This window comes from Apteryx mantelli, chromosome 2, assembly GCF_036417845.1.
Source record: "Apteryx mantelli isolate bAptMan1 chromosome 2, bAptMan1.hap1, whole genome shotgun sequence".
NCBI lineage: Eukaryota > Metazoa > Chordata > Aves > Apterygiformes > Apterygidae > Apteryx > Apteryx mantelli.
The window spans coordinates 168803323-168829438 of NC_089979.1; the positions used below are offsets into that span (position 1 = coordinate 168803323).

Below are 26116 nucleotides of genomic sequence, written 5' to 3' on the forward strand. Positions count from 1 at the left end.
TTCCTCATCTCCCTTGACTTACATTGGTAGGCTTTTTCAAGAACAACCACCATATAAAACAGAGTGAGTCATTGGAATAAAGATAATCAGGAGCCAGGACATGTCAAAAAAATCTACCTTTGACTACCAGCCTGGCTGATGAATATGCGGAACCAGCAGAGTTAATGACAAATATTGAGTATTGGCCAGCATCAGCCTTGGTGACATTGAGAATTTCCAGGGAGTGGAATTCTCTTTTATCAATCTTCAGGATACGGTCCGAGGCACTTAGTGGCTGTCCATCTTTGAACCAATAGAGGCGAGGCTCTGGGTACCCTGCAGGCAGCAATTACAGATGCAGAGAACGGAACGTATTAGCAGTGACCATTTTGGAGCATCTCCACCCAACCACATGCTTCAGAACAGTCGAGGAAACCTCAGATCTGCCCAGTGCTATCGTTTTGAGGGTTCGCCCCGTTAGAAATCACTGCCAAATTTATTCAATTCTATTTGTTTGTTGAAGGTTTTTTTCCTTTCTCTTCATTTTCTGACACTCCCTGTACTTGCTGCATATCCAAATACCTTCCAGGTTCGAAAGGTAATGCTCAGGCCCGATTTGCAACATACACAAAGCCAAACACTGAAATCCCTAGCGAAGCAAAATGTGGACCTAAGTCACCCTTGGTTTGTATCACAACTTCAACACCCGCTCCAAGGACACTGAAGGCAAAACAGCTCTCGCCATTTTAATAGGCAGCAATAGGAAAAGCAGGAGAATCCCTACCTCTCCCTACCACTGAGAGCAGAAAGAAGTTTTTGCAGTTTTTAGCCTGTAGCAGCGACTCCCTCATAACAGGGTAAGACAATGCTGCAGAGAGGGAAGATGAGTCTAGGACTCATCACTAGTTCCTAGCCCAGGACTGTTTCATTTATTAAAGTGAATAAAGAGATATTCTCGCTTTTTCATTCCTTATTGCTTCTGCATAACTAGTGTGCTCAGAGAATTACAGGACTCAGTTTTCAGCACCATATGCCTGTAATTATGCCTGCAGATATGGGCACAAAATAGGCCACTTTATCTGCCTGTGTCTGCTGCAGAACCCAAGGTTCATCAGCACATACATCATCTTCTAGCTGGCTTATGCAAAAATGGTGCAAGATGAACAGACTGGGAGCACAACTGTGGAAGAGCACATAAGAAAACCTTGTCCAGCACTTCGCTCCGACAGCAAACCTGGAACAACACAAAGTGTTGTGGCCTCCCCTCACCTTTCGCTTTCAGGTGAAATTTTGCCAAAGATGCTCCAGGTGCCACGTGAATATCATGAAGCTCATCGAGGATCTGAGGCAGTTGCTCCTCTTCAGTGGTAGACTCCTCCTGCTCGCGGCTAAGAAGCAATTAGAGGTAGAAAGAAGAAAGTCACCGAGACAGCAAAGGGTTAAGGAAATCAGGATCACCTATTTCAGGTTAATTCATTCTGTGCGTTTTGTCATCACAACAGCACATGCAGTACTATATATCATTAAAAGCAGTGGAGAAATCCCCAGGCTCGCTTGAAAGCAGCAGGGCAAATTAGCCCATGATAAATGTCCAGCTGCAGTAGTTACTCTAACTGGAATCTCATCTCATCTGACTGTTCCTTATTACATTAAACTGGCCCTGCCAGGTACAGCAAAAACAGACTCAGTATTTCCACGCAGAAAGCAACATTACAGAAATATATTGATCTTACCGAGTCAGAAGTTACAAAGAACTAGAGTTAGATTTACCTTGAAATATACTCTTTGGCACTGTAGTAGGAGGAAGTCTCTGTTGCATCTGCTGCTGTCTCATAGTCAGTGCTGGTCACTGTTAAAGAGAAAAAATATTTTAGATAATCTGAAGTTTGAAATTATTTCATCTTATAATAATTACAGCAACTAGAGCTAACAGTTTCCAAACTCGGAGGAATAGTTTTTGCTGATCTCCCTTATTAAAAATCCGTTATTTCACCTACACAACCGTTGCACCATGGCGGTGTTTCCAAAGGTAGCTAACTATCGCTCCTTTCAAGATCCAACACGGATGCTTCAGGAGATAGTCAGAAGGGCTTCCTAAGGGGAACATCCAGGCCACCTTCTCTGTCGCCTCTCTGGTGTTCAGAGCCTCAGAGAAATCCCAGCGAACTGGGTATGGTCTATAGTAAGATGTTTCTCTGACCTTTAGGAATAACTGAGCTCTGCTCTGCAACTGAGCAGCTCACCCATACTAGTGACATCCACGTTGTCCTTATAATTAACACTTGTACCATCATTATCATTTTATTAACACATTTACAATATCCTAGCAGAAACATTTTAAAAAGTAGTTTGATAGCACTTCCATATTTCTTCATTTTGCTTGTAGAAACTGTTCAGTCAGCCAATCTAGAATAATATATGCTCTTTAGTAAAAGGGCATCCACAGCACTCTAAGAACCAGACTCAGTTGAAAAGCTGCATTTCTGGTGCAAAGAAAATTTTGGAGGCTTTTCCCCCCAATTTGTTGGGGGGAACCCAAGAGGTTCATTTTTAAAAAAAATGTAAATAGCATTTTTCTTAAAAAATATTTATCCCCCTCTAAGCATGACCCCTCCCCTCTGGCTTTCCTACAGTTATTTTGAGACTTACAGTCCACTCGAAGCTCAGCTTTGGTTGAAGCAACACCCATGTTGTTTTCAGCAAGACAACGGTAAACACCCATGTCAGCAGGGACCACAGCCGTGATGATCAGCTGATGGCACCCTTCCTGGTCCTCATTGATCATGTAATGGTCATTTTCTTCAATTGCTTTCCCATCCTTGAACCAGCGAACCGTGGGGAGAGGTTTGCCAATGACAATACAGTCAAAGCTGACTGGATATCCATCTTGGACCTCTTGGTTTTGAAGCTCAGTCATGAACATGGGGGCTAAATCCAGGGTAGTTAGGGGAGAAGAAAGGAAAAATTGGGTTGCGTTAGATGTATTTTAGGAGCGCTTCTGCCCAGTGCCAGAAGACTTCTGCTTCGCAGGTTTTTAAATAACAGAGTGATATCTTTTCTCCATGACAATAAAGGTCAAGTAGAAACTCCCTGACAAACACTAAGAAAAAATTCCCCTGGACTGCCAAAAGTATTGAAATCTCACAGCTGCAAACTATATATCACCTCAGTTCTTCCCCTTGACAAAAAGTCTTTTGTCCCTCTTTAAGGGCTGTTCTGAAAACTGTTTAATTAACTTAAGTATAGCAATAAAAGCATTTATAGCTATATTATTATAATAGTGGAAATTGCTACTACAAAAGCATCTTTACAGAAAAGTGAGAATTTTGCAACCCCCTGCCCCAGCACTGACCTCCCTCCTCTCCCCAAAAATGAAAAAGAAAGAAAAATTTCATCTATTTTTTCAAAAGTGCAAAGATTTCCAGAAAATATCTGCATGAAATGAAAAACAAAGGTTTAAGTTATTCACAAGTTAAAAAAATAACATCCTGACCTGCTCCAGATACCTTTTTCAAAGAAAGAACGAGCTTGCTTTACTCACCTGTATCAGAAGTCAGTAAAGGCGGGGGAGGTCTTGCTACTGGTGGTACAAACTTCCCGACGGCGGGTGGTGTTGCTTTCCCAATACGCAATTCCATTTTTTTAGGGCCTTGTTCCAAAATGTCAATTTCCACAGGGATTCCCAGGGCACCAAACATCTCTCTGAATCGAGTGGCTGCAGTTTTTGCCTCAGACAAGATTTCAAACTTGATGTAGATGTACTGGTCATCCTCACGATACGTCTGATGGTCCACCACCTCTACGTCCCCTTCATCTGCACTGACAAAGAGCTCTTCCTCCACGTCAGATATCTCCGTTGAGATCTTGGCCTTGAAGAGTCTGTGAAGCCTCCTTCCTGCTTTACGGAAAGCATCATCCAGCTCACTGCCAGACGAGCTCTCAGTCTCACTGTCAGTGGTACGTTTAACTTGCTTCTCTTTACGAACAAGTTGAGGTTCCTGACTGCCGATCGTCACCTTAGCACTGTGTGAAACTTTGCCAAATTTATTAGATGCCTCGCACGTGTATTTACCCGCATCTTTCATATCCAGGCCAGTGATAATCAAAGAGCAGGTCCCATCACTGTAATTGTCTATGTGATAGTAGCGACCATCTGAAAGCTCTTCCCCGTCTTTCAGCCAACAGACTTTCATGTCACTTTTGCTGTGGGCCACACACTCAAGGTGGAGAGTGCTTCCAGGCTCACCAGAGAAATCTTTGAAGGTCTCAGCAAACACTGGGCACTCCTGTTGCTTCATCTCCTTCCTGACTTTGTAGCCTTTGAAAGCAGCCTGGATCTTTACAGCTGCCTTGTTCATGGAAGGATCATCTAAATCCGTTATTTCTGGTTCAGCTGGCTTAGCAGCTGGGACCGCCACAGCAGTCTCCACACTGGATTTCTCCCACTGCTTCCATAACTTGCCTGTGGAGCCCGATTGAACCTTGCTAGTAACGCTGACACTTGTCTTCCCAGCTTTCTTGAGGTAGTTGACTAGTGAAGGAGTCCCAGCTCTAGACTCATCATCTGAACTTGTGAAAGAGAAATCTGCTTCTCCAGTCCTAGCCAGCTCGTCACATGTGGAGTATTCCTCTGAGTAATAGTGAGACATCTCCGCTTCTTCCTTCTTCAGTTTCTGAAGTTTCTCATCCTCTTCAGGCACCTCGCTGATGGAATCCAAGGTGGGCTCCCGGCTCATCCGGCGTTTCTTGGCCAGAGCTTCCCACAGCAGGTGAAGGTCTCCCTCCTGAGCAGCCTCAGGGGGCAAGCTGGGCTGGACATGTCCATCCACCAGCTCTTCCGGTTGGCTTGCGCTGGGTGCTTCCCTGGCGATCTCTTTTAGCAATGCTACAGTAGGAACTGAGGAGAATTAGATTGGTGAGATGTTAAAAGACAAAGTCTATGATTAAGCCCTGAGAAAGCACATGGAAATATCATACTAAAGTCTCAACAGAAGAATATCAGTGGCACTTAATTAAACATTAAATTGAGAACAAAATACAAATTTAATATACTGGAACAGGTTGCTCAGAGAGGTTGTGGAGTCTCCACCTTTGGAGACATTCAAAACCCTACTGTACAAGGTCCTGAGCAACCTGCTCTAGCTGACTCTGCTTTGAGCAGGTGGATTGGACTAGGCTATCTAGAGATGACCCTTCTTCCAACCTCAACTATCTTATGATTCTATGCATGTACATAAAATATGGCCAAATATCAACTTTTTTTTTCTTCCTCATGCATTTGAACCCAGTAAACCAAATTCTGTCACTCTTTATGTTCATGTCTAATTCCATTTCTTGTATGTAGTCATAGTCCAAAACTGTAAGCTATCCAGCATTTGGCTAGACTCATGTTTTGAAAACAAAAGCTTGCAATTTGGCCTTGGAAAACCCACGGAAGTGCACAAGCTACAAGGTGAGGCAGAGAAGTGAATGGAGTTCCATGTCTTTTCCCTCATTCTACTCTACACATCTGCCCAGGGCTGCAGAAAAATATTTCAATTTCAAAGACATAAACAAACACTATTTTTTAATCTCCTGATGAGTTCTCAGTTTTACTAATGCCTCCAGGGAAATGCGATGTTGATTGTGTATTGTCTGAATTACCACATAGTAAAGTTTTTGATCTCTAAAGCCTCTGCGTAAAAAAACAGTGGCTTTGTCCTTTCTGTTGCAGCTGTCTTTTATTTGTGAAATACATAAACACTCTCATGGAGAACAATAGAAGCAAAGTGCCAAAGCTTTTGCTAAAAATAATAATCATCCAGCCCAAAACAGTATGATTCACACTTGGATATGGAAAATAACACACACAACTAGATTAACACTGATAGTCTTTCAATGGGAGACCTCAATAAGTTCTTGATCTCAAGTGAGGGCACGACAGAAATACATAGATTTTTGCTTTTGTTTTTTAAGAAATCTACCCATCACTGTTTCTTCCTCAGGTATCTTAATCTGCCCATGCATTTTAACCAATTAAACTCATTTTGTAAAGAATGAACAAACAGCTGCATTCACAATCTATCCAGTACTGTCAGGTCTTTCTCTTCATAGTGAGATTAGTGTGATTCACTTAACCTAACTGTAGCCAACTAAAAACCAGACATTTAGTATAAGCCAATTTTCTTGGTTCCTTTTGTAGCCAAAGGAGAAAGAAGATCCAGCGTGTAGAAAAAGATGTATAACTGCAAGTGTCTCCCACGAGCTCGCACCTATGCTCCTGTTGCAATTGCTGAGTATCTAGTTAGGACAGTCAGTGGAGCACAGAAAGCAATTCAGCTCACCCTATTTTAAAGTTAGACAGGGCTCCACTGACTGTCTTGAACAGTTCTCCACTGGTTGTAATGGGAGCTGAGACATCCATCTCACATGGAAACATCTGCCTGGAGATACCTATGCTCAAATGTCTAAGTCTGACTCACTCTCTGGGACACAGTGAGTTGCCTAAACATCGGGGGGGGAAAAAATTGCCTCCCAGTGAGCTTATAGCAATAATGATCTAGTGATCATTATTAAGCTTACGGAAACAAAGAGCTATACAAAACAATCGTAGTGATTAGTTTTGGTCAGAGTTCAGCCCAGTGCATTATAAAAAGACTGTATTATTCCAACTTAACGCAATTTTCTCTCTTCTTTCAAAGTTTTGTTTTTATTCTAAGCTAGGAAGTGTTGAGGACTTTGGTGACAATGGGTATTTGTTAAGGTGGAAAATATCAGGAAAATCTTATCTGAACAGCTCAAAGCTATTACAGATTCAGAAACATACTGGGCAACACAAAACAGGGATAACGATTCTTTGTGGATTTGAGAGACAACTTGTAAAGGAAAATGAATTCAAGACCAAACTGCTGAGATGTCCCTGAGCAGAACTGATTTAAGGTCACAGGAATGCACTCTGTACCTCCAAGACACAGGCTGGTAACAGATTTGACTTCTGGAGAAACCATGCAGGTGTACGTGTCCTGATCTTCACGTTTAAATTCATGAATAATGAGTATCTGCTTTTTTCCATCAGAGAGGATTTCGTATCTCCCTCCAGCTTGTATTTGTTCTTCTCCTTTGAGCCATGTCGCTGTCTCTTGGATTTCACTTGATAACTTGCACTCCAAGCGAGCCACCTCCCCTTCTGATACTGATCCTCCCACCAAAGGATGAGTGACTGTAAGTGGAGGCTCTATAATTACAAAAAAAAAAAAAAAAAAAAAAAAAGAAAAGAAGGGACAAGAATTAACACAATATATCATAAACTGGCTTTAAGGTGCTCCAGATCACTCTGTAGAATAACTAAATATCCCATCCTTAACTTATAGATTCTTTGACTGTTGCAGACAATCAAAGAACGTGACTGGCAGCATCCAAAGTTCACAACTTCCAAAGATAATACCAAATTAATTGCACAAGCTCTCCCAGAGGTTAAACCAACTTCAGATAAATATATACATGCAGAAGTTGTTTCACTTTTCCTACTTCTGTATTTGGTGATCTTCATTTATCCAGCACAATGAACATTCAAGCAGCCCTAGATATCCTAGAAGATCGTAATGTTTAGAATGAGGAAGTTTTGAAGAAGTGACACAATAAAGAAAAAAAATAAAAAGAATAAAAGAGATTATTAAAAGCTGACTTCATCCCAATCTTGAAAGTAAAAGAAAACAGTATTTGCTCTCGGTCCTGAAGAATTAGAAATTCTCAAAAAGTGTAAAGATTTTCTCTAAATTTTTTTTCTATCTTCTTTACTTTGGAAGGAGTCCTGCCAATGATGTGCTGTTTGTATGACAGTGATATTCCAAATGAAGCCAAGACAAATCCATGAAACGTGCAGATGTTCAGCTGCCATTGATGGGGACCTAAAGCACACAGCTGAGCTCCCAAGAAGGAGCACAGTCCTGAACGTCACCTGCCCCTCTGCACGTTTCACCGGGGTGAGGGGATCATTGCCCAAAACGCCTTGGAGTTGTTGTAGACAAAGTGAGCGTATGCAGAGTTATCAGGTTGCACCTGACACCCTGGAAGCTGTTATGTTGCAAAAACATCACCGTGTGCCTGAGCTCCAAGCAAAAGGGATTTTATTTATTTATTTATTTTATTAATATAATCTCTTCCCTTTGAGGTACTTGCTGGGGACTCTGCTATCACAGATGGCATCGCAAGAAAAGAAAAGAAACATTGGAAGAGTGGCTCTCCATCTCACTGTGGCTTCCAAAGTCTCGCCAACAGCCACCAAAGGAACTGTCTCCTCCAGCACTCTCCTTCATGGGGGTTATTATATAAAGATATGCAAATAGTAGAACGAGAGAGAAAGATGGGTGAAGAAGACAACACCACCCACCCACTGTGTAGGCACCCAGGGCCTCAGCTGCACCAGACGCATTCCAGCATGCCCCTTCTGCCTCATTCCATCTGACCTCCACCAGAAAAGAAACTCATGGTCACCAGACAAAACACGGATGCAGTGCAGGCCACACGACAGCTTGATGCAGTCTGGAGAAAATAAATTTTGAGCCCTAACAACGCAGCAAGTTTTGCTTCGCAGCAGCCCAGAACAATTTTTCCAAGCTAGTTCTCCTATTCTGTGCTGGCAGCAAAGCACTGAAACACGTTGCAGAGTGGACTCTTCCAGGAGATCCCTGGAGCGGGTGAAGCAGGCATGCCATGCGAAACACAGGTCTACAGCAGCTCTCAGTCCTCCTGGGGGCACCTCTCCTTCTCACCTAGCTGCACCATTTGAGGGAAGTGCACCGGCTCACTGGCCCCGACTTTGTTTACAGCCGAGACGCGGAATCTGTAGGCTTCGCCCGGGGTGAGATGGTCCACCACAAACTCCGTGTTTGGAATCATGCCCTCGCTGCATGACTGCCAGCCAACACCTGGGATTTTCCTTTCAACGTTGTAGCCTAGGATGTCACAACCACCGTCGCTCAGCGGCTTGTACCAAGACAGAGTTACAGAGTGACTGTTCTTACTTAAAACTTCTGGTTCTTCGGGGGGGTCAGGGTGGGCTGAGGGCACAACAAAGTTCCAGTGATGTATAACATAAGCAATAGTGCTTTACGCTACAACAACCTGAGAGGCTTCTGCAAGCCACAAGAAGGAAGTGCAACGCATTCGGCACCCATCTCAGTATGAAGCTGAGTGGCTACCTGCCTGTGACCACGACACACCTGCGCTGGACCGATCTATCTATGCTACTAATGACAAATAGTCATTTTCCAAGAGCCATCTCAGATACTTATGTCACATGTTATTATGATACTTTCCCACTACTTTTTCCCACCCAGCTGAAAACAAGATGTGTGTATGGCATTTACTGAGTAAATGACCTGCCATCATATACTATAATGATCCAACAAATTATGGGGAAGTAAGGTCAACAGCTGTCCTTCTTTATTTTTATTTTTTAATTTTGGAGACCCCAAACATTTCTTTCCCCATGCAAACCTTGGGTGCACAGCTTCCTGTCTCTATTTACAGTCAAATCTCTACTTGAGTAGATTAGCACACCTCAAAGGGTTCTCTGCTGCCCCTGATAATTTTCCATACACATGAACTCTAGTTCAGCTCCCTCCAGCACCCACATGTTTGCAGAGGGTGGTGCTGAACTCTCAGTAATCTGATTTTCATGAGATTCTATGTTACATTTTATGAAAGACTGCAGCTAAGGAAACCTGGTGATCATCTCTAGCCTGATCTAATTTTCATGTGATGAGGTGAACTTTTTCTGTTCGAAGAACAGAGTTGCCCAGGAGCAGCATCTTCTCAGCCTAAGAATGCTAGCTTGGGACATGAGAAACAAATCAGTGCAAAGCTTAGAAAATTTGATGCAGTACCTCAATACCAAAGTCTGAGATTTCAAGTGCCGTTGGGCTAGAAAGACAGAAACAATGTATGAACTTACCGATCACAGCCAACTTGGCGGATGCAATTGCTTCTCTGGAAGCAAAGGTCACCTCTCCAGAATGATGTGGTTGGGCTTTTTTCAGAATAAGTTCGTATTTATTTCCATCTGCTTGTACCTCCCAGTCCTCATTTGTTTGGATTTCTGTGTCATTGGAATACCAGGTAACTTCATTAATCGGCACCGCTTCACTCAGGACGCAGCTAAACATAGCTTTGTCCCCTGGAGAGACTTCCACATCTCTGAGAGGCTGCAAGATCCGTAAGCGCCACCCTGCAGATAAAAACAGGTAATCAAGCCCTCAGGTACTGACATAAATGCTGGTAAGAGGTATTATGAATATTTGTTTTGAATCTCTGGGCAGCCAGGCCTCCGAGACCACGGAGACCATTAATAGAGAGGCTACATATGTCACTACAACAGATGGTATCCTTGGGGACTGCAACTTTCCGATACTTTCAGGAGTGAAAACCAATCCAGAAATGTCTTCCTTTTCCAAGTAGCAGAAAAATACATTGGAGAAACTTAAATGAACTTACAGAGCTTTCATTACTGAGAGTCACATATCTCTGACTGGAAACCACTGCTTTCCTGTGTTTTCTTTACTGAACAATTTGTGAACACTGCCACAAAAATGCTGGGAACAGGGCAGCCTTTGCCCTTTAGATTCAGTATTTCAGTGAGATAAGCATTTGCAAACACTCCGAAGATGCCTCTCTTCCTTACAGAGTACAAGAGGAATCGAGGACAAGTAGATTTATGCAGTTCACAGAATTGCCTGCAATTACCTAAGGTGAATCCTGGTTCTCATTCCTTGATGTAAATGGTAAATGCATAACCCAGAAGCACTGAAACAACTGACCCCCATAAAGGGTCATAAAGGAAGAGCTACCTCCCCCTTTCTCCAAAAATACAAAAATAACACAAAGTAAAAATAGCACCATGAAGTAACCATAGTTATAAAATCAAATGGAATAAAATACTAACTCAAAGATGGATTTGGTCCTCAGAGCTCAAGTGCTAGTCAAACCAGAGTCCACTCTCTCCCGAGACCCTAGAACACTAGGTCCTCAGCCTGCCGCTTTGCACATTTCTGAGTCATGAAAGGCATTTCAATTGGTTTCCTTTTTAAACCCAGATTCTCTAGCTATCACTTTTTTGCATGAAATCCCAAGAGTTACCAGAATGTGTCTATCATTTGCATGAACTCCCAAGGGTCACCAGAATGTCTGTATCACAAACCAGCTTCTTTTTGGAACTAAGTTAAACAGGAGAGGTCTAAGACAAATTGCTATTGGTTTTGTACCTAATTTGGCAACGCTTTTTAAGGAAGTAAATGAGGTAAGTGGATTTGACAGAGACTGCAGCACCACAGAGGCAGAGAATATTCATGCTGCCTGTGCAGTGTGCTCTTGTTGGATAACTAGTGCCGAAGTGTATATATGGGTGTGCGCCCCAGTCACCGGGACTGGAGAATAGACCATAACAAAAACATCAAGAAATAACGGAGCTAAATCTACTCCTGATGCAATCAGATGCAACTGCGAAGGTTTGACAAGATTTACATTTGTTCATAGCAAGCCTCCATTTGATCTCAGAATTATCAGTACAAGCAGATGGGTTTAATGAAATGATAGATTTAATAAAATGGGACTAAGCAGAAAGCCCAAGCCAAACCTCCAGTATTCTGCAACTGATATCAAAAGTATGGGAAGTTATCTTTTATGCCAAAAAATGGAAATATTCCTTGAGAATGAAAATCCTTGTCAAGAGACTCTTCTGAGCATAAGGTGGGAACAATTAGAAAACATCCCAGAAAGCAGTACAATGGAAAGGAAGTGGAAACAGGAGTGTGGTTTTTTCCGATTCTGTGATTAGGCCATATTAAATAGGATATGTAATGCTTGCACATATGGCAAGTCAGAAAGATGGGAATGCAAATGAGAGGCAGACACAAGAAGCTATCAGCACATCCGAGAAGGATTCGTCTCTAGTCAAGAGCCGAGAAAAACGCAGAGTGCTGCTTCTCTTAGTCAACGTAAGTTCCTAGAAAAGTCAACTCCACCACTACTGTAAGACAGTCATATGCTTCTAACTCATTGCTAAATGATGCTCTTTATATCCAGGTCATGACAAAAAGAACAATAAGAAAAAAGGAAAATATAAACCACCAACCATTCATTGGGTGGGAATAAGAAGTTGGGTATGAAGCAAGCAGCTTATGCAGCTTTTCCTCTCTGCCACTCATCGCATTTCTCCAGTTCATTTGCCCTTGCAAATCAAAAATTTAGGATTCCCCATAAGACCGCTTCCATTACCTTTCACAGTCAGGAAGGCGGAGGTCACCGCGTCGCTGCACATAAAAGTCACCCGGCAGCTGTCCTGGGGAGTTAGGTTCTTCAGCAAGAGAAGATGCCTGCGCCCATTTTCAAAGTAAACCATCTCCGTGTTTTCTGTAGTTTTGGCAGGCTCATCATCGATCAGCCAGTTGTAATTGTAGCACTCGGGTTTGGAAAGGTAGCATTCAAAGAGGGCTTCACCTCCTTCCACTGCTTCCACATTCTCCAGGCCCTGGACGATGCTGTTCTTGGCTAGTGGAGAAGGAGAACCATCAACAATATTAATTGTGTGGCTATGCATAGCTGAATATTGACAAGCCTTGGAGCACTGCTGATTCCCATTGCTGGAAAGCTGATGGAAAGGATATGGATGTGATAAAGTATGCTTGCGGCTTTAGCTGCTAATTTCAACCACGCTCTAACACAGTGCTATATTCAAAACCGTTTTCAGTTGTGAGGTAGTTTAAAAATAATGAAAAACCTCTAGAAGCTCTAGCGCTTCATCTAGGCTTCCTCCAGAAACCTGACTTCTGTCTTTATGAATAAAGAAAAAAAATGTTGGTGTTTATACGAATCAAGCCAATATTCAATAGGAAGTGATAGTACGGGGACATAATCAGATTCCTTCCGTCCCCAAACAGGAAACATTTCCCTCAGGTCTCCCAGGCAGGCACAATTAACATCGTAACTGGGGAAATTTGAATCAACTGACAGCTTATGATAAATTCTTCCTACCTTTCATGCAAAATAAACGCATCAAGAGAATATTACAGCTGGCAAAGCTATAGGGACTGCCAACTAAGTTAACAAACCATTTCGCCAGTCCGCTTCTAGGAAACACATGAAAAATCAACATCTATGTAAACTATTTTCTGAATTATTACAAAAGCCTTATGACAATATATTAGGTTTATTTTCTCCTGCACGTGTGAGGCGAATCGTGTGGCCAGAAACATGCACAGTCACTGCAATTGCATGCATTGGTTGGCATTTGTACATAAGCAATCAGCCTGGGGCACAACTAAATGTGGGCTGCTGCACCTGGATAAAATTTGTGCCACACCAAGCACATGCACAGATTATGTGCATATAAATATAACTGACACAAACACCATAAAATGGTCATGATCGATAATATAAACCAACACTCGGAGATAGTCCTGCTCAGGATCTCTACAACCACTGTCTGGAACTGTTTGAAACATAGAAAATTAATGCTGAACTATTCCCTAGCAAAAAAAAAAAATAAAAAATAAAAAAATGTATGAGTTACTAAAAAGATTTCCATATTTTATAATACTTAGGGAGAACAATAAAGGTTTTTCAACCCCTTGCAGAATGTATAAAGTATGTTAGGATCAATCCAAGCTGTTTCTTCGAGTACTTTCTGAGTCCTAGTTTCCCTATGCATAAAAAGTGGATCCTATCTCCTCTTTTGGATTATACTCATTAATATCTGCTAGCTGTTTTTAATTCCTAAAATGGAAGGCGCTTATCAAAGTACAAAATACTATAATAAATAATACTCTGCTCCTACACTCACAATTAATTAGGCAGAAAGAACAATTTTGCCTAACAAACCATGATAATTCAGAAATCAGACCAGAACCACTATGACTGCTGATCATATTAGTTCACCTGGTGACTGAAAACAAAAATTCCTTATGCAGACATCAGAAGTGAATTATTAGACACCCGTATAAAATATATAACTATTGTTATTTTTTTATTTGCTGTTTCCGGGGCCCTCACAAATGCTGTTTACAAGTGGGAAGGTATTTCCTGAGTGATCAGTGTTTGAAATAAGTAAAATACCAAACTAGATTAGCTGCAGTTGACAATAACTGAAAATAACATTAAATTCCCCTCTCTCCATTAGTGACTGGTTTTAAAGTGCAGTGCATGTAAAAACCACTCTGTAACAGCAAAAAGTATTCTCACTATTCCTTTGGACCAGCATTATATCTGCGATATCACAGTAACTCAGCAAGACATCCCATTGCACTGAGGATGGAGCCAAATGCGGTTCATCGGAGAGGAGGTATGATACATAATCGATATAATAAGCGAGCATTAATTAGAACTAAGCTTCTGTGAAGTGTCGCAGTTTCCTATTCAGTTCCCATTAACTCCCATCCATTTTTAGCACTGCTATCAATACTGGAGCGAACACCAAAGAACGGGTTCTGATGTGTAGCTTATTGTGAGACGCTTCCATGATTTTTTCCACCTTTTATATTTGGGACCCATGATAGTCTTCCTCTTTGTCTGGAAGACCTCACCTTGAACATCAAGTGCAGCCACCACTTTAGTGCCTTCAGCTTCACAAGAATAGATGCCAGTGTCTTCTGGTACCGTAGGTTTAATTTTTAGCATGCTTACATTCCAGTCCTGCACGATAAGGACTCGCTGCCCATCTGCATGTATTTCCTGATCATTTTTCTTCCATACGGCGTGCACTGGCCTAGAATATTGGCATATGAACTCTGCTGTGCCATCTTCATCAACAGTTATATCCTGCATGGGACTGACCACTTCAATGGTTGGATCTGTCAACCAACACGTCAGGAGGGACATGCATTAGCGGATCCTCAAGGAAATAGCAACCTGGAGATTTTTGACAAGTACAGAGTTGGAGGAAGCAGGCCGAGGGAGAGTGCAAGCAAGAAGCCGACCGGGCACACCAGGGATTAGCGGTTTAGTCTTTGCTTGGGTCAGCAGCAAGCAGGATAAAGCAAAACTGGTGCATTAGAATGTAACTAGCACACCGGAAAATGGACCAGCAGCAGTTAAGGCCTGCACTTTAACAGTCCTGACCACGAACTTCTGTGCAGAACATCTGCTGGCACTCCTGCCATCATTCGTTTTCCTCTCGGCCCTGGTGAGACTCTCTAGCCTAAGCAGTGCTGGATGTGAAACACTTCTGCTTCCCAGAACATTTCAAGAGCGCAAGTCTGAGATGGAGGAGCGCAGTGGATGATGGGCTGCCCTGACTGATTTGGGCAAAAGAAAGACATCAGCATTGTTCAGTGGGACTGGGGGAAGGGGCTTGAAAAGGCAAGCTCCAGCGGAGAGCCCACTCACAGCAGCATGCGGAGCAAAGCTCCTGGACAGCTCTAACAAGGAAGGGCACTGCACAGGGAGGAGGTACTTGCTCTTTTAATTAGCCCTCTGCCAGAGGCATAGGTTTGGGAAAAATAAGAAGCTTTTCCTTTTCACCAGCTGATCTGTAGATCAGACATCTGTCTGGAATGCTCCTCCTGAAGCTCTGTGCATTGGGCTGAGGGATTTCCAATGTTACTGGCAGACCTTGGGAAGCAAAGATAGCTTGGGAAACGTCTCTCGGCATTTCGTTGCAAGGCTTGATCCTGCTCTCTAAGGCTCCCTCTGCCACCCTGTGTGTGTGCGTGTGTGTGTATGGAGAGGAGGCATCGATGGCAGATCCTGGAGACTGAAGGACTCCAGGAAGGACTGAAGAAGCAAGAAGATCTCTGTGCAATTGGGGGACTACACCACCATCCCCATAAGATGGAGAAATATGCTCCTCACAGTCAGTGTCACCACTGGTTCCAAAAGAAGGAGACTGTCCTTTTCTCACTGCCCCACCGCTGAGCTAAGAGCTTGGTGGCCCTGTTCTCCCCCTCAGCATGACAGGAAGCACCCTGGGCCTTGGGGTACACTGGGGCCTGTAATCCTCACCCCTGCTCAAGGGGGTCAGAAGGAGAGGGCAGCTCTTCCAACCTTCTCCATTCCCCCCGCTGCCCAGCCATGCAGAAAATTGACTGTTAATACAAGCACAGTTAGAATTTCACTAGTGCTTTACTTTCCTATTAAATCAAGTGTTATTGAGCAGAGCACCATAACTGGGGTGTTTTTTAAAAGGTCTTCCTCATCCTAATCCAGTTAGAGTCATATAATACTGTGACTCGGTTCACATTAAAAAAAAAAAATCTTTACTTCAGCAGAAGCACAATATATCCACATACATGTTTGTACTAGCATGAGCTTTGGGTGTTAGACCTCTACAATTCTGTGATTCTATGAAATTAAAACTTCTCAGGAGCCCTTTATCTGGCTGAATATCTAACAGCGCATTTATTTTTAATTTATTTTCTACATCCACTGGAGCTCTTTGCCTACAGCGCTCAGAACTAGATTCTGTCTCTGGAAATACTGAAGTCAAATCTGATGGCAAATGGACATGTGATTTCTCATATTTACACACTGTCTCACTGCTGCACCATTCTGATATCAGATATAAATGATCTGGCATTTCTTCTCCTCAGAGAGCAAAATTTTCTGAAGGTCCAACAAGGGACACATCAGACTGACAGGGAAGCAGATAACAATTCCTGACTACAATTCCACATTGTGGACAATCCATGCTACGGTGAATAATTATAACACAGAGGAAGACCTGAACAAAGAGAACATTTCATCCTTTACGCCTCCTTACATACTAAACCTAATATACAAATCCCTTTCCCAAGTGAGGAATAAGTGCTATTTTGGTCTGAAAAATAACAGCTTTTCCAGATGGCTATAAAAGGACTGGATGTGAAGTAACTTGCTTTACCATAAAGTCTGGAGCTCAGTGTTATTTGCAGTTTGTGGCTACCCTTACCAAATGAGGAAAATATTCATTCAACAGACAACAAAGCTTTGCCAGCACAGCGCTAACTGTTAGTATTCAACCATTAGCAATCAACTGCTGGGGCCCACTTTGCCACCGTGCTACTCCGCGGTCATACCAGCGGCTTCCAGAGGAGCTCTGGAGCCACCAGTGCATGAGTCCAAGATCTTGACTTGGGAATATGTTGAACTTAGTATATAGTGACAGTATCCAAGCTATGGTACAGCACAATAGCGCATTACGTGAACTTCTGGCCATGTGTTTTGTGGTATTATAAAAACAGCTTGGTGGGAGAATCAGGTAGCTGCACAGTGACCAAAGCACAGCCTCTTCTCCTGAATAGGTCCAGCTCTACTGAGATGTCAGGTGAAAGCAACAGCCCTGACCCTGCAACCTTTCCTCACCTGCATCATCCAAAAAGCAGATGTGGTTGTACCTACAAGACATGAGTACGGGTGGAAGGCTGCAGGACTGCTGTGTCAAAGAGGAATTTTGGAGACATTTAGTAAGGGTAGCCAGGAAGGCAGAAGCACTAGCACACTGAGCAATTGTGGAGGTGGCCATTTGTGTCTTCTCACAATGAAATACCTTTGACTAATAATTTAGCTGAAGATATAAGGGACCCCGCTCTGAAGGTGACAGTGCCTGAGTCATGGCACGCCACATCCTTTAGGGTTAGAGTGTGGACTGTCCCGTCCTGCTCAGAGATTTCTGTCACAAAGTTGTTGTGAAGGGGAGATCCATCAAGCCACCACTGTACATTCTTCACGCCCGGGCGTGAGAGCTCGCAGGTGAACGTGGCTGTCTCACCCACAAAGACGTCTGTGTTCTTTAAATCAGAAACTATGACTGCTGCTTCTTCTGTATAACAGAGCAAGAGAAGGCGCCAAAGGAAAACAAAAGCATAAACATACACACGTTCCTTCCAGCAGAAATAACCTAAGTGACAGTGCAAGTTGTCCAGGAAAATTAAATTTGTAATGCTTGTTCTGGGGAAAAAAAGACCTTACATTTCTTTCAAGGGTTTAAAAAACACCTTCCATCCTTCACCCGCTTGCAAATGAAGTATGTTTGTTTGTCTGCAAACACTGTTTCATTGAAAGAACACTATATTTCATGACTAGTTCATACCTGACTGTCCTGTGTGTCGCAGCCATCTGCACTGACATTGTATGCAGTCGCAGGCAGAAAGCTAGCTTAAGATTTAAATGGGGTATTTATTTAAACTGCTTTAAAAGATTAACAGAAATATCAACAACAATTGAAGCCATAATCAAGCATAACAAGAAATTCAGTATTTTTCATAACAGTTACTCCAAACAAATAGTATTTCAACAGCACCATCTGCTATTGTACACAGTATGGTCAGTGCTTTGAACCGCATTCACTTATAAACGCTGGTCCAACCTCAGCATGGACGTAAATATTTACATCTTCCCTGAAATCAGGAGAGAAAAGAATGGAGTTTCAGCTGTTTCCACCTGAGACAAGTTTGGTCTGTTACTGTCAAAGATACCGGAGTGAGAAATTCTGGCAGAGAAGTCGGAGCATTTTCATCCCATTTCGTCTTACCTTGTACATACACAGAACCTGTGGTGATCTCGTATCCGGTGCTACAAGTGTAATCCCCGCAGTCGTCAGGCTCCACGCCGTGAATGATTAGCTCAGCGATGCTGCCTTTCAGTTTCATCTCATATTTGTCACTGGGCTGAATGACCGTCCCTCCTTTTCTCCACTCAACAGGCGCGTCCGGCTTGGAGATCTCGCAGTGCAGGACAGCCGTTCCCCCTTCTTCGGATTCCACGTTTTTCAGCTCCTCCTTAAACAGCACCGGTAGCACTGCAATGGAGAAGCAGACACAGCAGTGACTCAGGGCTAAGCGACACGCTTGCAACTCCTCCGGCTTGGCAGGTCCCAACTTTCTGAACCACAGCTTGCCCGCTGGGAACGCCACGTCTGCGGCAGGGCTTTTGAGTTCTGCCGCGGCCAAACGCTCATGGAGATCAGCCGCTGACACCGTGATGGGACACCATTGCTGCTTCATCTAGGATCGCTGTGGGTCACAGGCCATCTAAAGGGCTTCATGTGCGCACACCCACAATTTTCAGTGTAACCAGTTAGAGGGACAACAGCACAAATCACAGTGTTTGGACATTTAATTGCTGAAACCACTCATTCTGAGCAGAACACCGGCTGTGACAGCTCAACACAGGGTCTAAAAGCAAGATCTTGTCGCCTGAGTTAAAAGACACCGTACTCTTAGTATAAACCTAATAAAACTATATAAAAGCCCATTCTAAGCATAGAGAAATACTCCAGTCTCTCTTATTATCAGGTGGCAGGCAAGTTTCCTAAATGCTCTTGTACATACCCTCCATGAGCAGCAGCTGCAGTTTTGTTCCCAACTCTCACAGTGAGATCAAAATTGCAACTGCAGAAATTGAACTGGGTTTAAAAGACACTAGATTCTTTGAAGAACGGATTGTGGATCAAACCCTGTCCTGTTGTAATTCCCAGGCACAGAGCATTAACGATAATGCAGTAATAAGGCTTCCATTTCACCTTTGTGGAGGACAGCCACAGACAAAACTTCTCTGCCCCCAAGCAAGGGTCATCTTCTTACCTTTGACTTGCAACGATGCAGAGGTCTGCTGATCCCCTGAGTCACACGTGTATTCGCCAGCATCCTGAGCCTCAGCACCATAGATAAAGAGCTCAACACATGTCCCCTCTTGCCTCATCTCATACTTGTCACTTGCTTGCAACACCTTATCTCCTTTCCTCCACTCCACAGGAGCATTAGGTTTTGTCAGCTCACAGTGCAGCATGGCCGTGCGGCCTTCCTCCACTTCTTCATTCTTCAGCCAGTGTTTGAAAAGCACAGGCACCGCTTGAAGTGCAAAGAGGAAAAGAAAGTGTAAAACAAAAACAGAAAGTGGAGGAAAGTTTTATTTTTAAGGTACTGCTAAGAACCAAAATGGTAACGGCATTCATGAAGTTCACGTACAATTCTGCTGTATTTTCCTGAAGGACAGCTGCCGGGGCAGGAATGTCTAGGTCTAAGCCAGGTGGAATTGCTCATACTACATGGGCTCCAGCACCCTTGACAAACTGCGTGGTGTCCACGGACTCGCTCTAGTACCTCAATGTCTTTCTAGTACTGAGAAGCCCCCAAAATGGATACAGTACTCCAGCTGTGATCTCACAACTGCTGAGCAAAGAGGAAATCATACCTTTAACCTCTAGTCTGGCAGTGGTCTTCCCATCAGCTGTATGGCAGCTATAGTCCCCTGAGTCCTCGCGGTTCAAATCGTAAATGACCAGTGTGTGCACATTCCCCTCCTGCTTGATGCTGCACTTCTTGCTGGAGTGGATTGCAGACGTGCCTTTCTTCCACTCCACCGGGATGTCAGGCTTGGAGACCTCACAGGACAAGTGAGCTGTGCCACCCTCCTGCAGATCCAAGCTGCGGAGCTCCTTTACAAATGTGACGGGAGCAACTGCGGGGAAAAAGCACACAAACAGTGATGCAGCTGCATAATCCAGCATCACTCCCAAATGCTCTCCGACAGGTGACCATAAGAAATCGTAACATGTCACAGTCAAATTGTCAGATTTTTTTTTTTGTTCCGTTGCTAGAAGAAAGGCCAGGACAAATTTAGATCTCATGCAGGTGCCAGTGCAACTCCAGCGTCACTTCAGTTTGTTCTAACGTCTGCAGGATCAGTCCTGCCACATGGTAACAGTTTCTAGTCTGCAGCACATATATATCACTGGCTGGCTCTCTGGACATCAGAATGGGCCTGATTTAATGACTTAGTAAGCTTTTAAGCCAACGCAGAGTAAAAATATTTAATACATCACTGATTCGATGAAACGTAATGTTTGGAAGAACCTCTGACCACCCAAACAGTATCATGTTGAATTGTTTATACACATACAGCACTGAAAAGCAGTATTAATTTATATCTACGTATCTACATGTCTACATTTAATTTATATCTACATATCTACATTTTGAACCAGATCAGAGAGGAAGAAACAATATAAGCTATTGTTCTGGCCAATCTTTTAAAATCATTCTATAGAGCTTAATGGATGTTTTTTCAGAATTTCTAAAAGAAAAGCAAAGATGATCCCCAAAACATCATAAATGGGAGATTAATTCAGAGCATATTCTTGACACACTCTTTGGCACTGATTCTGACATATCTTGGATGCTTGTTTCAGGATGAGATGTATAGTCTTCAAAGAGAGCCTGTTTCACTCCACAGACTATAAAAAGGACTAAAACGACTAGCTCAGACATAAATATCTAACTCTTGCCTCAGTTAAGTTATCTGAATCTCACACAAGATTTCCAGAGGCCCTTCCTCCCACGTACACCTCTCCAGTAACTCAAGCAGTATTGGCAGGGCTTACCAGTACCTCCTAAACCCTTCTTTCTAGGGGATTGCTCACCTTTGACCGTTAGCTGTGCCCCCGAGGTATGCTGCCCGACTTTGAAACTGATGGGCCCGCAGTCTTCTAGTGTCACCTTCCTCAGGACCAAGGTGTGACACTTCCCTTGAACTCTGATCTCATTCATTTCATTAGACTGCAGGGGAACATCCCCCAGGAACCACTGGGCATCTTGAGTTGTCTCCCGGGACAGCTTGCATTCAAAGACTGCATCTTCTCCTTCATATGAAGTGACGTCCTTCAGTGTCTCCACTATGGTTGCTGCTGGTTCTTTATGGAAAGGTCAAAAGAGTTTGATAAATACTTTCAAATGATGTCTCCTATTTTCCTGGATTAAACATTTTGTTATGCTCATTCTTGACAATACTGCATTATCTGAAAGAACTTATGTCCACAAAGCACTAAACACTATATCTATGTGCATGCATAATTTGTGATGTTGCATACTTACAGATGCATAATGTGTGTGCATATACACACATTAGGCACATACACAATACATGTGAGAGTCTATAAAGTATGCATGCTATACTGTACTGTGTGCACACAGGAGAAATACCTAATACACAACATTGAAAGGCAATATATATATTGTGGAAACGTTGCCAACAGCTTGTAGTGGGTGATATTAATATTAAACCACAGAATCATTGACTTAAGGCCCGGTTCCGATGTCTCTGAAATCACTCTGATCTCTTTGAAATCCCCATCGTTCTGTTTGGGCACAGGACATACTCTAGGTGTCAAATTACTTAATCGTGTGCCACTCCCATGGAAACAAACTCTGTTCAGCCCTTCCCCGCTTGAAGTCCCACCTTTCACAAGCACAGCCGCCGTGGTTTGCTGGTCCCCTGTGTCGCACAGGTACTCTCCAGCATCAGCTTTGCTCAAGTTGCGAATTGTCAGCTCAGCCACAGAACCATCTTGGCACATTTTGTATTTGTCACTTGGCCACAGCACTGTCCCAGCCTTCTTCCACTGCACAGTGGCATTTGCTTTTGAGATTTCACAGCTCAGAGTGATAGTACCTCCTTCTTCTGCTTGCTGGTTCTGCAGGGGTTGCGTAAAGATCACCGGCAAAGCTAAACCAAGATAATCAGAGGAAGATGTTTAAGTTTCATTGCTGACTGTATCTCACCAATTCACTCATGTGAACTTGATCCTGCTTCACAGTTGTAATCTGATTTGCTCTTTTCCCTCTATGCTTCTGAATATATGAGTCTTTTTTCGGGACATATTGATAACATGTGACCATACCAAGTGAATTAATTCTGTACTATCTTTAGTATTAGTAAGCAGAAAGGCTGCTAAAGCCCTAAGTGGTACATGTAGTAAAACTGTAGCACCATTCCAAATCTCAGTTACAAGGTCTTTAAAACCCAAACAAGCAATGATAGAAAGTGCTGGATTTCCAGGAGTACTAAGCACTTCGTGCTCCCCACTGATCTCTGGGCACTGACTGCACACCCCGAGCATCTCTGGAAATGAGTTCCATTTTATGCAGGAGCCGTCACTGGTATGTATTCTTAAGCATCCAAGTGCCTGAAATCCTCATCACAGAACGGGACCAGTCTCTCTGCCACTCTGTCCTTGAAACGTACATTATGGAACGTTTAAACTAACACAGAGCTACCAAAAAGGTGAAGTGAAAGCCTTTTGTCACCTTTCACCACCAAGGATGCCATAGTTTGCTCATCGCCAGAATCACAGACGTAGTCCCCAGCATCCTTCAGCTGTAGGTCGTGGATGAGTAGCCCTACAACAGAGCCCATCTGCTTCATCTCGTATTTGTTGCTGGCTTGGAGCAAGACCGACCCTTTTTTCCATCTCACTGGTGCATCATGTTTTGAGAGTTCAGCATGAAGGGTCACCGTAGAGCCTTCCTTGGCTTCCTGGTTTTGGAGCTTTTTTACAAAGACTGCTGGAATGGCTGGGACCACACACAGAGACACAAAAGGACAGATACGCTCAGTACAGCTGCTTATAGGACAAATATTCAGGCACTGCTAGATCCTGGAGCTAGTGTGAGAGCAGGCAGGTACAAGCCCTTCACGAGAGAGACCTCATGGGATATTTTAAAAGACAGCATTTCACATTAATTTCATGGCCCCTATTTACATTAGTCGATCTTTTATCTCAGGAAAAGCTACGTTAACGTTGTATTTGGATCGGGGTGGATTTTTAAAAGCAGACAAACTGACACGTTACACCTGTTTTTAGGAGCCTAGACACTGAAAGTACTTTGGTGGCTCACTTCTCAGCTGCAGCTGAGTGCCCTGGTAAGTTTGAGCACTTGGACTCTGGAGCACCATTTGCCCAGGCGGGACTGCAGCTCAAAGGACAGAGGTGGTTAAGGATCAAAATTGTCTGTCTGGTCACTCAGACAGAAGCCCCTGGGGTCTAGAACTGTGCAAGCAGTTATTACACCTGCATCTCTCCATGTTCATTGCTGAAGACACTTACTAGAGGATTTAAAACAACTTCTGAAAGCAAAAAGACTGCATCCTCAGCTGCTGTATGCCAGCAAAGTTCATCGGAAGTCAAGGACAGTAGATAACATCCACACGCTAGTACTAAGTTATGAAAGTGGAATAAGTCTTTCTTAAAAACAAAACAAAACAGCTTACCTTTAACAGTTAAAGTGGCTGCTCTTTGCTGGTTTCCATTATCACAGATGTATTTGCCCGAGTCTTCTGGTTTTAAATGATAAATTTTTAAAGTATGGATTGTTCCCTCTTGCCTAATTTCATACTTGGAGCCTGGGGAAATCACTTGGGAGCCCTTCTTCCATTCCACCGTGACATTAGGCTGGGAGACCTGACAGTGAAGGATGGCCGTTTCTTCTTCCTGCAATTCTGTGTCCTGTAATTTCTCCTTAAAGACTGGAGGTGGCACTGAAATTACAAACACAGCAGAGGTGAATTTACAGTCACCCATATCTTGCTTCCCTACAGTTGCAACTTACAGTTGAACAGTTAAGTATTAAAAAAAAGCTTTAACTTCTGTGTAAGATACTGGGGTGGTTAAAACAAGTGAACGGATTTTGAATGAAAGCCATTGGCAGATGTTTCTAGAAGTTAAGGAAATACTAATAAAAAATTTTGCACATATTTTGTCTAGTTCAGATGGCATGGGGACTTTGACCAGGCAAGCAGTTTCGAAAAGGGAAGGAGAAGGACGTTTGAGAATTTCTTCTGCCTCCAAATCACTCTGGAGCTCAAGCACGAGCACCTGACTACGGTCAGTTAGCAAGGAGTGAACGATGGACAGGATGGGCCTTGTACTGCCAGCACGCGCAAAATCAAATTGCTGCCTATTCTCTCCAGTCCTGTTCCTCTCTCTTACCTTTTACTGTGAGCATTGCTGTAGATGTGTGTGGTCCCACTCGGAAAGCAACAGCCCCAATGTCCTGCTCAGTCACCTTCCTTAACGTCAGGGTGTGAATCTTCCCCTTTTCCACGGAGATTTCATTCATTTCATTGTTTTGCAGAGCAACATCCTGCAGCTTCCATTCAACGTCCCTTGCGTTCTCATGAGAAACTTGGCACTGAAAAGTCACGTCGTCCCCCTCAAACACCACCATGTCCTTTAGGCCACTCACAATGGTCACGTCAGGCTCTGCAAAAAGTCCAGGGTTCAGTAGTCAAGCCACGAAAGCCAAAGTGTGGACCAAATCATAGAATTATAAAATAACCTAGGCTGGAAGGGACCTCTGGAGGTCACCTGATCCAACGACTGCTCAAAGCAGGGCCAACTTAGAGGAGGTTGCTCAGGGCCTCGACCAGCAGAGTTTTAAGTATCTCCAAGGATGGAGAGATCACAGCTTCTCAAATTACATATTTTGAACTCTGATGTGTGACCACTTTCAGCCAGGGGGTTCAGTGACATAGCCAATATCTTTCAGGAGTGGTTTTCTCACTCTTTCTTCCTCTCTCTCAGAGATTCGTTCCATTCGTTAATTTTTTTAATTACTTATTGTTTGATCCTGTAATTGGGCGAATAGACCTTGAATACCAGCTTCCAAGTTCAGGATTTGGATATCTGTTGTTTGCACTCAGGCATCTTCAGATTACGTTAAACACATTAAAATCACATCAAAAACTGATCCCACTGTGCTGGTGCTCCAGTCTGGCTGGGTATCAGGGAGGCACCGTGCCCTCAGCAGGGCCAACAGGGTTAGCAGGAGCAACGGGCTTTTGCATTTCAGTTTGCGTCCTGCTTCTATCACAGCTGGGCACTTGCAGATCTGTGCAAAGATCGCACAGCCTGCAACGAGGCAGAAGCTACACCCTGAATCTCGTGGGCAATACTGAAGGGGAAGAAACACAGTCCTCACTTGAGCAAATACAATACAGATTTATACAACGGAGGTCACCCTACGTGTGAAAAGGGGTGCAGTTGGGCATAGTATATAGAGCATCCATAATATATAGAGCAGCCTATAGAGTGGCTAGAAGTGATTGTTCCACACTAGTGACCCAGTCTGAAAGACAGCTCTGTCTGTAATGAATTAGGGCCAGATGCAGTTGGCAGGTGACTGGAAGCTGGGGACGACCCATCTGATCACTCACATGATGTCGAGCAAACGCTCAAAGCCACATGAGCAGAAACTTACAGCTGCCTCATCCTCTCCGGGCCCCCAAGCAAACCAGTGCATTTATTCACTGATCATAATAAGATTTTGTATGGCTTCATGATACCCTTCCTGTACTCTGGGTGCATGTATTACAACAGTAACATGTTGCAAAATCTTAGCACGTTGAACTGAAA

At 43.4% G+C, this 26116-nt stretch overlaps 1 protein-coding gene across 1 annotated transcript in view; it reads right to left on the reverse strand.

The window, feature by feature from the left end:
* LOC136991350 (obscurin-like) overlaps positions 1–26116 on the reverse strand; it is a 157806-nt gene that overhangs the window by 60882 nt on the left and 70808 nt on the right. The window contains exons 43-60 of the mRNA XM_067292217.1: positions 24692–24964; positions 23974–24240; positions 22162–22428; positions 21347–21616; positions 20119–20385; positions 19509–19775; positions 18458–18724; positions 17474–17746; positions 14535–14801; positions 12232–12504; positions 9914–10186; positions 8730–9017; positions 6920–7192; positions 3521–4876; positions 2629–2907; positions 1750–1828; positions 1249–1367; positions 118–315 (exon numbers count right to left, since the gene is read on the reverse strand). Of these exons, the coding sequence (XP_067148318.1) occupies positions 118–315; positions 1249–1367; positions 1750–1828; positions 2629–2907; positions 3521–4876; positions 6920–7192; positions 8730–9017; positions 9914–10186; positions 12232–12504; positions 14535–14801; positions 17474–17746; positions 18458–18724; positions 19509–19775; positions 20119–20385; positions 21347–21616; positions 22162–22428; positions 23974–24240; positions 24692–24964 (5556 nt within the window). The remainder of the gene's footprint in view (positions 1–117; positions 316–1248; positions 1368–1749; positions 1829–2628; positions 2908–3520; positions 4877–6919; positions 7193–8729; positions 9018–9913; positions 10187–12231; positions 12505–14534; positions 14802–17473; positions 17747–18457; positions 18725–19508; positions 19776–20118; positions 20386–21346; positions 21617–22161; positions 22429–23973; positions 24241–24691; positions 24965–26116) is intronic.